Here is a 13,521-nt window from a genome sequence, read left to right as displayed (position 1 = left end):
ATTACAGGTGCATGCCACCATGCCCAGCTAATTTTTGTATTTTTAGTAGAGACGAGGTTTCACCATGTTGGTCAGGCTGGTCTCAAACTCCTGACATTGTGATCCACCCACCTCGGCCCCGCAAAGTGCTGGGATTACAGGTGTGAGCCACCACACTCTGCACTTTGCCCTTTCTTTAATTCCCTGTCCTTCCTTTGTCAGGCTTCCTTCTACCCTACACCAGTCTTTCCAGATCCTAAATGGATGAACCCCTCGTGCCTCATCCTTCACATTTCTGGGAAGTCTTCCCTGATTTTGCAGATGAAGACAGCGAGCTTTTTCTTTTCTCTTAATTTACAGACAGGGTCTCACCATGTTGCCTAGGCTGGACTGCAACTCCTGGGCTCAAGCAATCCTCCTGCCTCAGGCTCCCAAGTAGCTGGTATTACAGGTATGAGCCACCACACCCAGCTGTCAGCACACATTCTATGCTCTATTCCCTATCTTCCCCACTTAAGGCACTCATACTGATGGTGATTGATTGATGATTTGCATGACTGTCCATTTCAGTCCTATCTCCTTTACTAGACAATAAATTCCACCTTCTTCACTACTGTGTCTCAGAGTCCAGCACTGTGCCTGGCACTTAGTACGTGCTTAATAAAGTGCTTGTTGAAGGAATGATGACTGAATGAATGAATGAACCCCAAATTCAGGACAGGAGCATCCAGAGAAGGGAAATGGTAGGAGAGCCAAGAACTGTCTGTGCCAACGTGACTCAGGTACCCATCTCAGAAATGTTTCTTTCTTTCTTTTTTTTTTTTTTTTTAGATGGAGTCTCGCTCTGTAGCACAGGCTGGAGTGCAGTGGCGTAATCTTGGCTCACTGCAACCTCCACCTGCTGGGTTCAAGCAATTCTCCTGCCTCAGCCTCCCAAGTAGCTGGGACCACAGATGCCCGCCACCCCGCCCAGCTAATTTTTTGTATTTTTAGTAGAGACGGGGTTTCACCGTGTTGGCCAGGATGATCAGGGATGTTGATTTCTCATCACACCACAGTGGGAGCAGGGACAGCGGCCAGGGCAGTGACAGCGGCACTCACCAGCTGGTGGGGACTCTTTGCTTGTGGCACAGGCTGGTGGCGGCTCATGCACCAGGAGAGGGGAGCTGAAGTTGCGGCGGAAGGAGGTGGACTATGGCAAGAGAGAGCACGGAGGGTTTGAGGAGGTCATGGCCCATGGAGAACTTGGTCCTTCCCAAGCCCAGGGCCCACCCCACAGGAAGGAGCAGCCCTGAGGGAGACTCACTCCCCCATGTGACAGTACTGGCAGCACTCAGTTGGCCATCTCTGCTTGGGTCCCCGCTCACCGTCTTGCCTGGGCATTGCTGGTGGGAGATCTCCTCAGAGCACCACAGGTGGACGCTGACTTTGCACGTCTTACATCGCAAGCCCTGCTTGGAGTTTCCTAGGAAGAATTTGGGTTCAACAATTGAGGACACCCCCATGGGCAAAGGGCAAAGGAGGGACACGTTATGGCATGAGGAGAACAAGGGTTGGGCATTCTCGTGCCAGCACTGAGGCCCAGCACCTACTCCTCACACAGTTAGAGTATGAGGGAGCACAGAAGCCAGAGTCGTTAGTAAACGCAGCAGTGACACTGAGTATACCGCCACCCCTGGGGGTGCTCCTTTCTCTGCCTGGGGTAAGAGGCACAGTTAGGGGTGGGTGCAATGGCTCACGCCTGTAATCCCAGCACTTTGGGAGGCTGAGGCAGATGGATTGCTTGAGCCCAGGGTTTGACCAGCCTGAGCAACATGGCACAACCCTACCTCTACAAATAAAATTCAAAATTAGCCAGGCATGGTAGTATGTGCCTGTAGTCCCAGCTACTCCAGAGGCTGAGGCAGGAGGATCCCTTGAACCAGGGAGGTGGAGGTTGCAGTGAACCAAGATCGCGTCACTGCACTCCAGCCTGGGAGACAGGGCAAGACTCTGTCTAAAAAAAAAAAAGCACAGTTAGTATTGGGGCCCCTGAACAGCAAGAACCCAATAATATATTGGGCAGCAACATGGGCCCACTCCCCAGCACCCACACCGGGCCCTCCCCTTGGCCGTCTCAGTACCCAGGCACCTACCGACGATGAGCTGATGGCACAGCTCACAAGGGCTGGCTCGCTTGAAGACATGTTCCTGGAAGCTGTGCAGCCTCACTGGTTTGAGCGCTGCCAGGGGCCGTGGGACTGGGCACGGGGAGGGGGATGGGGTGGGCAGGCCCCTGTCCGAGGCTGTGGGTGGTGGGGAGGGAGGCGGCAGTGGGGTTGGGGGTGTCAGCAGCACCTCGGTGGGGCACTTGAGCTCAGAGCCCGAGCGAAGGAGGAAGAAGTTCTCTACACTCTTACTTCGGAGGATGGTCTTGAGGGAGAGGGAGCGCTTGAATCGCTGGAGCTGAGAAGAAGAGGGAGCTGTGAGTGGGAGCCTAGAGGGGGCTGGCCACGGTGGGCTTCCCCTCAGGGTGTCTCTGGAGGTAGGGGTGACAGCAGCAGCAGCAGCATGGGGGCTAAGGGCCGGAGCGAAATGAAACAGCAAGAGAGAGGCTCCCCAGGTCCCGACAATGCTTCGCAATCTCAGGTGCCACAAGAGCCAGGTGGGTGACCTCCGCGGAGGAAAGAGTTCTGGCAATCAAGAGTGGTGGGGACTGTGGCAAACTGGATGGCCAGGGAGTAGCTGCAGATCTCCTCAAGCTAATTAAGGCTTGTCTATAAGGCCACCCCAGTGTTGCCAGGTTTTCTAATTTTTCAAAAGAAATATAGACTTTTATGTGAAATTGAATAGAAACAAGTTTAAGAGGTTTAGTTCTATTTTTCCTTGAAGAAATGGTAGTATACTATATTTCCTGTGCCTTGTTTTTTTTCATAAACAGTAAATCTTGGAAATCATTCCATACCTATACATAAATAGATTCATCATTCTTTTTTATGGCTACAAAGTATTTTGTTGCATGGGTGTACCATTTACTCAAGTTTAGAAAAAAAATAAAAATAGGCGCGGTGTGGTGGCTCCTGCCTATAATCTCAGCACTCTGGGAGGCTGAGGCCGGAGGGAATCGCTTGAGCCAAGGAGTTGGAGACCAGCCTGGGCAACGTAGAATCCACCTGTGTTCTCGAACAGGCTGGTGGGGGGTGAGGAGTGGTCGTCCCAGACCCTCATCCTTGGGACTGATTCTCCCCCCAGAACGTCTCTCTAGCCCTCCCCTCCCATCGATTCATCACCTCACAGCCCTTAGTTCAGGCCCTTATGCCCCAGCCTGCTTCAAGGCCACAGCCTCCCCTCCAGCCCCCTGCTTCCACCTGCCCTCCATACAGCTGTTGCGGGGTGATGCCTGACCCTGCTAAAAACCCTTCCTGGCTCCTCAGGACACCATCCAAGGCTCTCGCCCCAGCCATGAGACTCTCCTTGCAACTTGGCCAAACCTGTCCTTCCAACCTGTGCCTTTACAGCCCAGAAATGAGGATCCTCATAAAACTCATCCATGTTTTTATGCCTCCGAGCTTTTGACATGTTTGTCCTCTTCTCTGCCTCACTCAGTCCATACCCTCTTTATGTTGCCAATGTGCTTCCATTGGCCCTTCCTCCTCCAGGAAACTGTCTTCTGCAGGAATTCTGTCTCATGACCCACTCCCTCCTCTGGTGTCCGCTGCATCCAGCCCAACTTCCACCATAGCCTCCGCTCAGGTGATGCTTGTTATTTTTCTCACTCCCCCAGGAGATTGTGAGCCCCTTGAGGACGGGCACAGTTGCTGGCTTCAAATCCCCACGCAGGCTCTCAGCACATAGTAGGTGCTCAGTCAGCGGCCTTTGGTGAATCCATAAGCCAGCTGCTGGACTCTCCGTGGACCCTACATTCTGGAGGGCAGGGTCGATTCTGCAGTGAGGCCAGAGCTATTTCCACCTCTCACTCAAACACAGCCTACTGAGTCTTCCCAGAGACAGGTCTGGAAATCTCTTGACCCAGAGCCTTGGCCGTCTCCCTTCCCATTGAGGGCTGCCTTACCCCTGCCCACTCCTTTCTACCAGAGACAGAAACAGGGGCCAGCAGCCTGGCTCCAGGCAGAGGGATTTGGCCAGGATTCCCAGCTGGCATGCTGGGCAGCCTATGTGCCATGGCTGCCTGCCTGGCCACCCTGCCAAGGGGATGGAAGTGGTGGCCCCTCCAGCCTCCGGGAGGCCAGCAGGCAGCAAGACAGAGGGGGAAGCAGAGGGGATGTTTGGGCACAAGGCAGGCTCTGGTGTGCCAGCTGGGAGGCCAAAGCCCTGGGGTGTCTGGCACACTGAAGTGTTCAATGCCTTCCAAACCCAGCTTCCTGGATAGCACTGTGGGCTTCTTTGTGTATCTATGAGAAGCAAAGCTCTAGGCCCCAGATGCCTGGGCCTTGAAGCAGAGGTGGAAGGCTGGAGAGACAATTAATGAGAACACAAAACCCAGCCCAGTTCAGGCTCTGGGCCAGCCAGGGCTGAGTGTGGCTCTGGGTGCTCAGATGGGCCCCTAGAGGCAGGTGAACCATCCACTGTTCTGTCCAGGGACCTCAGGCATGGAGCACACAGGGTCGCTGGAGGATATGCTGGGGCTGGGGGCAAAACTAAACCTGCTACCTGAAGGCAAATCACCTCACTTCTTCTCTCTGAACCTCAGTTTCCCCACATCCAAGAGGGAAGACTAGATACCCTTTTTTTTTTTTTGGATGGAGTCTCACTCTGTCACCCAGGCTGGAGTGCAGTGGTATGATCTCCGCTCACTGCAAACTCCGCCTCCCGGGTTCAAGCCATTCTCTTGCCTCAGCCTCCCCAGTAGTTGGGACTACAGGTGCGTGCTGCCACACCCAACTAATTTTTTATTTTTAGTAGAGATGGGGTTTCACCATGTTGGCCAGGCTGGTCTCAAACTCCTGACCTCACGTGATCTGCCCACCTTGGCCTCCCAAAGTGCTGGGATTACAGGCGTGAGCCACTGCGCCCGACCGGGAAGACTAGATACTCTCTTTATTTATTTTTTTGAGATGGAGTCTCGCTCTGTTGCCTACGCTGGAGCGCAGTGGCGCGGTCTCGGCTCACTGTAACCTCCACTTCCCATGTTCAAGCGATTCTCCTGCCTCAGCCTCCCAAGTAACTGGGATTACAGGCGCCTGTCACCACATCCGGCTAATTTTTTGTATTTTTATTAGTAGAGATGGGGTTTCACCATATTGGCCAGGCTGGTCTCAAACTCCTGACCTTGTGATCCACCCACTTTGGCCTCCCAAAGTGCTGGTATTACAGGCATGAGCCACCACGCCCGGCCAAGACTAGACACTCTCTAAGCAATACAAGGTTCTAGGTCCAAATATCCCCAGAAACTTACATCTCTGAGGGGCTGTCGTGGTCAGAACACTGGAATTGAGCTAGCACTTTATATGCAGCATCTCATTAATCCTGATGCTGCCCTTGGAGGTAGTGATAATTACTGTCCCACTTTTCAGATGAGGAACTGAGGCTCATAAGGGTTAAATCACCTACCCAGGAGTCCTCAGCTGGTAAACAGCAGAGCCAGGACTTGAACCGGCAGCTCCAGCTGCTGAGCCCAAAGCACCAGGAGCATCCTGCTGCACTGGGCCCTGCCTGGGCCCTCACCCTCACCTCTCAGCTGTGCCAGAGGCTTGTCCACCAGGTCAATCAGAGAGTTTAGGGTGAGAAGGGACCTGGAAGACTGGCCACCTAGAACAGACTTGAACTTATCACCCTGAGATGCCCTGGCCATATCCCCTCTCAAGAGTTGGTCACCTCTTGTGATGGGAAGCAAGTATTCTCTTGGGACAGTCATTCCATCTTTGGGCAGCTCCAATCGCCGGAAAGTGCTTCCCTATATAGAGCTGAAAGCTGCCTCCCTGGGATTTTCGCCTATCAGCCCTGTTCCTCCCTTGGCTCCAGAAAGGGCTACTCCTTCTCATACACTTCAGCCCTTCAAATATTTGAAGATATCATCAATCATGTTCCCCCCATCCCCAGGCCCTTGTTTCCATAGTAATCATCATTGGAGGAGGTTCCCAGTCTCCCTACCCTTCAGGCTGTATCCTTTCCTGGTGCCCCCTAGTCTCAGTGCCAAGAGCCACCTCTGCTGGGTACCAGAGGTCTCTGGAACAGAATGTTCCAGGGTACTAGGGCAGCCCCGACTCTGCCGGCCGACTCCCTGGCTTGGCTGTGAGCCCCAGATCCCGGGGGGGTGGGTGGAGAAGCGGGAAGGAATGACATGCCACCTGGGGTGGCTGGCAAATGTCAGACTGTGGCTACAGGTCTGGGTTGGGGCATCTCTGCCAAATGACTTGATGCCTGCCCACTCCAGAGACGTCTGGCTTGGCTACCCAAACCACATTTTGGCTTAGCCAGGCCAGGTATTCCTGCTCCTGGGCCTCCTCATTCCTGGAGAGGACCTTTTCCCACCTCTTCCCCCCACTATATTTTTGGTGCCCTCACTTCCCTGGGACCCATTCTCTGGCATGGGGAGAAGCTGACACGTACCTTGGCAAGCGGACCTGCCTGGTCACTCTTCCCTCCCAATTCACCCAGAGTTTGTCCAGCTTGGAGCCTGGACCACCAAGTCTGTTCTTCTGAACCCCCTCCCAGAGACAGGGCCAGGCCTGCCTGTTTCCTCCCCACCTCCCCATACTCTGGACGGCCCCTTATTTCCTCAGTTCCCCACAGCATCTCCTGAAAGGGCATGAGGCATCTGGTAGTGGGTGGTGGCGGACGTGGTGCAAGCTGACTCAGAGCAGAGATGGCATGGGGTGGTCCTCCCGGGGTGGCAACAAAGGGTGATGGGCAGGCCCTATGTGGTAAAAAGGGATGGAGACCAAGAGAGGAGGAGGACTCACTAGGAGGGTTGTTGAGTGGCTTGGGTGCAGGGCTGATTCAGCCTGGGGGCAAGCAGGAGGCTGGCCAGCGATTCCCAGGGGGCAACAACACTGATGAATAAGCCTGGAATGTTGGCACCACTGCCTAATGGGCACTGGCCCCCTCTGTTGTACCTGCCTCACACTGAGCTGGGTGGGCAGCACCCAACCGCACTGTCTTCCATCTCCTCCACCCACACAGTCTGGAGACAGGAGCTTCTTTGGGCCAGGCTGAAGTGCGGGATGGAAGAAGGCTAGCAGGGGTCCTGAATTCTCTCTCTGCCCACCTCTGCCCTGCTGAATACCCCCAACCTGACCCACAGCCCAGTCTGTGTTAGTGCAGAATCCTTCACAAGTGTGATGTATAGGGGAGGGGCGGAGGGCCAGGGCTCCAGCTGGCCTGGCACAGAGAGGCCCGATCAGAGGTGTAACCCCTCCCCTCCCCTGGTCCTTGGATTCCAAGCTCAGACCCAGAGGTGACAACGTTGGAGGGTCCTGACCTGGGAAGACGGAGAGGTGCCGATCTGCAGGCCTTGACCTCCCCTCCCCACACAGCTGAGCAGGCAGCTTCCTGGAGTACTGAGGCAGCACTACCCTGCACTCCTGCCCACCTTCCAGAGCTTCCAGGGCTGGAGAGGACAGGCCTCCGTGTGGGAAACAGGGCAGGGCCTGGGAAGGCCCCCAGTGCCCTGGAGGCAAGCAGGGGGACTGTGTATGTCTTCCCAGGGTGACTAGAGGGCAACCGAGGTCAGGGGCATTGGACTTAGGGGAGGTTCAGCTCCCAGACCCTCTGCTTGACAGAAGTTGTCACAAATATTCCAAGCAATATCCTCCCACCCAAACATCTTAGTCCTTTCCCGGGAGAGACTGAGACTTGGCTCTCTAAAGGGGAGTCAGCTGTGGCCTGACAGACCAAAGTCTCATTTTTAGAATGGGGCAAGAGAGGGTCAGGTGTGCATGTGAAGACTTGAACGTGGAGACCCGCTGGGTCCCCTGGTGTAGGATGGGGGCTTCCTGGGGTGCCTCTGCCAGAGTCCACCCTGACCCTACGGCCTCCTCCTCCCGGTCACTCCCTGGATGACCTTGACCTTGAATTAACCTCAGATCCTGCCGGATGGTCAAGATGGAAGGAGGAAGGGGGACAGTGGGAAGAAGCCCAGAGAGCGAGCCATGCCTCCGGAGCCCAGGCTCCCATCATTTCTGGTCCTCACTGTCCCCTTTCGCCTCTGGAGAACAGGAGCAGGATGAGAACAAAATACCGGGGAAAGGGGGAGGGAGGAGGTCTTGGCCTGAAGTCTGGGAGGGGGCAGGGCGCGTCCTTGGCACAGCCTTTTCTGCCCCATCCCCAGACCCGCTCAGGTTACTCCCGCAGAAACCGAACTTCTCGCGGGCCAGTCGCCAGCACCTAGAACTTGGGAAGGGAGCAGACGGATTAGAGTTGGGGGGGAGTGCTGAGTGTGAGCGGCGGCCTCCCCCCGCCACTTTCAGCGCCAGGAGTCTGGGCTCCGCCCGCCTTCGCGGGGAGTAATTTATTCAGGGTGACTCCCGCAGGAGTAACAATCATCCATAATTAAGGTTAATGATGACATTCATTAATTACAATTACTTCTCTTTTTGCTTCTACCCGTTCCCCTCCCCTGGTCCCGCTCCCGTGGTGGGGAGTGGGGCTGCCTGTCTTTCTGGTCTGGAGCCACAACCGCAGGCCCCCGTCCCCGCCCGTGACCGACGGCCCGCGCTGCCGCAGGCCCCCGCGCGGACTCCGCAGCTGCGCACCCCCGGTCGCGGCCTCGCTTCCCCGAGCCCAACCGGGCTAGGAGCGGGGAATGCAGGACTGCGGAGGGGCAGAGAGGGACACGCTGAGACGCGGAGATAAACACCAGGAGACGCCGGGAGAGACGGGGAGAGACGCACACAGAGACACCAAGACACAGACACGCAGGTTGTAGAGACAAATTCAGAGACACCAGCGAGGACAGAGGCGCGGACTGAGCCCGGGACTGGGACCCGGCGGCCGCTGGAGGGTGCGCCTCGCACGCACAGCCGGGCGCGTACCCCGCCCGCACCGCTCCACGCGCGCCCTCCGGCCTCGCTGCGCCCATCCCTCCTACGAAGACCAGTGGCCGCCTCCCCGGAAGGTCGCGATGGCGCGCGCGGGCGTGCGGTGCTGGTGTGATTGGGGGGGTCTTCGTGGCCCTTCGTCGCCAACCCACTCCTCCCCCCGGGAGCGGCGCAGAGCCTCAGTGGTCACGCGGGCCTCGCGACCGCGACCCTAGGACGCCCGGGCCCACAGGAGGACCCCGCCAGGAAGAGGGCGCCCGGGTCCGGGGCGCACGGGGCGGGGACAGGCCTCGCGCCCCCCAAGTTACCTTGGTTTCCTGGAGTGCGGAGACGGTCCCTGGGGGACTGTGAGTGGCCGCGTCATCCGGTTCGTTCTCCTTCTCGCTCATCTCGGTCATGGTTCGGAGAGAGGGGAGGAGAGGGTGCCGAGATCCGACGGCAGGCCCGCCGCGGGCAGGCTGCGGATGGCGGGCGTTTCCGGGACTCCGAAGCCCTTCTCCAGAGGCTGCCCCCAGTTAGCCTCGGGCACGGCAGCCCCCAACCCGCGGGCGCAGGCGGAGAAAGTTGCCGGGGTGGCGGGCGAGGCGAGGCGACCACGCCGAGCCGCAGGAGCCGGACGACCCCAGGCGCGAGGACCGAGGGTCTGCAGAAGATGCTGCTCGCAGCGCGGGGAGGAGGGAAGTGGGGCGGCGGGGATGAGCTGAGGGAGGGAGCCAAGGAACTGTCCGTGTCCGGCCGGTTCCGCCGTCCTCTGCGCCCGCCCCCCATCCCCTCCCCTCCCCCGCCGGCCCCAGCCCGGCACCCGGCGGCCCCTCCGCCCAGTCCTCGCCGCCCAACTTTGATTTAGGAGGTCGCCTGGTCCTGCCCCCTGCCCTCCGCCGCTCCCCCCGCGCCGCCCTGCAAATCAGGCTCTCAGCTATTGGCTGCCGCGGTGGCCAGGAGGGCGAGCTAGGCGGAGTCTTGGGGGGCTCGACACGATAGGGCGGGGCTTGGAGGGGAAAGAAGCAGAGGAGGGAGTTTCACATTGAAAAACCCGGGATGGAGGGGCGTGACCAGATTGAGGGAAGCTTGGGGAGATCATAGTAGCGTCTGGACGGGTTGCAGGGATTAGAAATAGGTTGGGGCCGCAGCAAGATAGCTGAGAGTGAGATCGAAGTTAGGACTTCCTGAGAGCGAAGATTGATAGATGCTAGAGGTGGGTGAAGAAAGAATAGGGACCCATCCGTGCCATTAATTGGATGCCTCTATACCCTGAAAAGGCTCTCTCCAAATATACACACCTGCACTATGGTGTATGTGTCAAAGGCCAGGCCGGACAATTCCTCCTTGTGATGGAAAGCAGGATGGCTCTATCTCCTTCCAGTCTTGGTGTCTGAACTTCAGCAGAGATGGGGCGTCAGTCCTCACACCCAAAGTCCCCAAACTTCTCTAAGACACGTTCCCCTCCTAAAGATCCTACCACAACTGGAGTTAGATCAGGGGATAATATGGAGAGGTGGGGGAAGAGGTCCTCACCCTCCAAGATGCCCCTCTCTCCACCTGGTCTGACAATAACCTTCTATTTTTTTTTTTTTTAATTTTTTATTTAGAGACAGGGTCTCACTCTTTTACCCAGGCTGGAGTGCAGTGGTGTAATCATAACTCACTGCAGTCTCAAACTCCTAGGCTCAAGCAATCCTCCCACCTCAGCCTCTTTAGTTGCTGGGACCACAGGCATACGCCACCATGCCTGGCTAATTTTTAAATTTTTTTGGTAGAGACAGAGTCTTGCTATGTTACACAGGATGATCTCCAACTCCTGGGCTCAAGTGATCTTCCCACTTTGACCTTCCAACGTGTTGGGATTACAGGCATGAGCCACTGCACCCATTCAAGATATTTCAATATTTCTTCTTCTCCTCCTTCTCTTTTTTTTTTTTTTTTTGAGACAAGATCTTGCTCTATTGCCCAGGCTGTAGTGCAGTGGCTTGATCACACCTCACTGTAGCCTGGACCTCCTGGGCTCAACCCTCCCAAGTAGCTGGAACCACAAGCACATGCCACTGCACCCTGCTAATTTTACATTTTTTTGTAGAGATGGAGTCTCACTATGTTACCCAGGCTAGTCTTAAACTCCTAGGCTCAAGTGATCCTCCTACCTCAGCCTCCCAAAGTGCTGGGATTACAGGTGTGAACCACCACACCTGACCAAGATACCTCTTCTAATGCATGTTGGTTATGTGGGACCCATTTTCCCAGGTCCCCCTCCTTCATCTCCAGCCCCCTTTTCTTCTGCCCCTTCTGGCTCTGACCAGCAGATCTGGCTTCTCTTGGTCTGCCCAAGAAAAGGGAGGTGCACTGGTGGCTGAGAGAACCTTTCCCTGGTGTGGGTGGAGAGACTTCTGGGTTTAAGTCTCCCTTCTCCTCTGCTGTGGGTGGTAAGATTGTGGGTGGGGGGTGCCACATGGGGGGCCTGGGGTGCTGAAGGAGGCCCTTATGCTAGCCTGGAAGTCGAGGGGTGGGGTGAACACCTCCCCTCCACCCCTGCCCCCACACCACACACACAGCCATTCATAGGATCTCTACCCTCCCAAGCATGAGCTCACCACTGGAGCCCTACTCAGGATACCATGTCCAGGAATAGAGATTTATTTGCCAGTGGCAGAAGTAGGACAAGGGCACAGTGAGGGTTCATGGTTGTAGGGGCTCTGACTTCGAGATTTCCTGAGGAAGGTGGGATGGAGCCTGAGTGCCATCAAATCAGTCTCCCCGAAGGCCTGTTCATGGCCAACCTTCTCCCATCCCCCACTGGACTGTCCTTCTCCCTCCTGCCCAGCCCAGGCCAGTCCAGCCTCCCCTCCCTGGGCAGCTCAGACGTTGGGATGCTTGCAGCACTGAGACAGGGACATCAGGCCCTCCGCTTATCCTGAGGGCCTTCTTCTGAGTTTGGAGATCTCCCAAAGAGCAGGGGCTTTGGGTTCCTTAGCGTCCAGTACCGCTATGGTCACTAATTAAGTGTGTGACCTTGGGCAGATAACGCAATCTTTTAGAGCCTTGCTTTTTTGTTGTTGTTGTTTGTTTGTTTGTTTTGAGATGGAGTCTAGCTTTTGTTGCCCAGGCTGGAGTGCACTGGCAGGACCTCGGCTCACTGCAACCTCCGCCTCCTTGTTCAAGTGATTCTCATGCCTCAGTCTCCCGAGTAGGTGGGATTACAGGCACCCACCACTATGCCCCGCTAATTTTTTATATTTTTAGTAGAGACAGGTTTCACCATGTTGGCCAGGCTGGTCTGGAGCTCCTGACCTCAGGTGATCCACCTGCCTCGCCCTTCCAAAGTGCTGGGATTACAGGCATGAGCCACCACGTCTGGCCTACAGCCTTGGTTTCTTCATCTGAAAAACAGTGGTTGTGCCTACCCCACTGCTAGAATGAATGAGATGATAGTACAGAGTGGCACTTAGCCCAGACGAGACAGGAAGACAAGAGAGGAAAGTTTTATTAAAAAAAAAAAAAAAGTTTTTATTTAGGTAGAGATGGGGTCTCACTTTGTTGGCCCAGCCTCATTTTGAACTCCTGACCTCAAGCCATCTTCCTTCCTTGGCCTCCCCGATAAAGTCCTGGGATTACAGACAGGCACATGTCACCACGTCTAGTCAAGGAAAGTCCATTATTTTTCTTTCCGTCTTTTCTTCTGAGAAATTTGTCCCTTCCCGTGCTTTCTCTGAGGCAGACAGAAGAAAACTGCTTCCTTCTCTCACTCTCCTTGGCCATTTGGAGCCTGGTATTCTGTGGGGGAACCAACCCAGAAGTGGTGATTCCTGGACAAAGAGATGTTAACTAGATACAGAGAAGAATTCCCAGGGGAACCTGTAGTGCTGGCAACCGAGGAAGCCAGGGCAGTTGGAGGACTGCGGGGCCCATCTAGTCTGGACATCAGAAGCCTGAGGTGGGGCGAGCATGGCGGAGGCAGGGGGCTGGATGCCATGACCTTTGGATGTCCTTCCTGGCCTGCTGCCTTTGTGTTTCAGAGCGGTCTCTCCTGAACTAAGTCTGAGTCATTGCTCTTCGTACTGACAACTCCCACTGCAGTGGATCAGAGACGAGGCAGAAGCAGCCTTTCCTGGGAAGGAAGGAGCATTGCCCCATCTCAGATTTGGAGGGCACAAATGAGGGGCAGGCAGAATGAGGGCCACATGCTGCCGGGGGATGAATGGCAGCCACACTCTGGGAGGGCTCTCTCAGAAGTGGCAATAGAACTACTGGGGTGCCTCTTGTTGGGAAAGTGGGCAGCGGACTCTTGGGAGCCCTGGGACAGGGATGACTTCAAATCTGCATGCAGCACAATGTCTAGCACATGAAAAGAGACCAGTCCTCAGCCCAGCTCTGCCTTTTGCTTCCTGTTTTGTGACCTTGGGCAGAGAGCTCTCTCTAAAGGCACTTAAGTTTCCTTCTTGTCAGACTGGCAGAATTGGTTAGATTACTTTGAAATGAGGAGTTCGGCCGGGCGCGGTGGCTCAAGCCTGTAATCCCAGCACTTTGGGAGGCCGAGACGGGCGGATCACAAGGTCAGGAGATCCAGACCATC

At 55.9% G+C, this 13,521-nt stretch overlaps 1 protein-coding gene across 1 annotated transcript in view; it reads right to left on the bottom strand.

Moving 5' to 3' along the window:
• STAC2 (SH3 and cysteine rich domain 2) overlaps positions 1-9,819 on the bottom strand; it is a 15,837-nt gene extending 6,018 nt beyond the window's left edge. The window contains exons 1-4 of the mRNA XM_011929912.1: positions 9,266-9,819; positions 2,115-2,424; positions 1,347-1,444; positions 1,081-1,171 (exon numbers count right to left, since the gene is read on the bottom strand). Of these exons, the coding sequence (XP_011785302.1) occupies positions 1,081-1,171; positions 1,347-1,444; positions 2,115-2,424; positions 9,266-9,355 (589 nt within the window). The 5' untranslated portion in view covers positions 9,356-9,819. The remainder of the gene's footprint in view (positions 1-1,080; positions 1,172-1,346; positions 1,445-2,114; positions 2,425-9,265) is intronic.
• Positions 9,820-13,521: the final 3,702 nt, after the last annotated feature.

The sequence above is a fragment of the Colobus angolensis genome, unplaced genomic scaffold (genome assembly GCF_000951035.1).
Source record: "Colobus angolensis palliatus isolate OR3802 unplaced genomic scaffold, Cang.pa_1.0 Scaffold83, whole genome shotgun sequence".
In the NCBI taxonomy this organism is placed as follows: domain Eukaryota; kingdom Metazoa; phylum Chordata; class Mammalia; order Primates; family Cercopithecidae; genus Colobus; species Colobus angolensis.
Note: the sequence above shows the minus strand (reverse complement) of the source record. Positions and strands in the feature narration are given on the sequence as shown.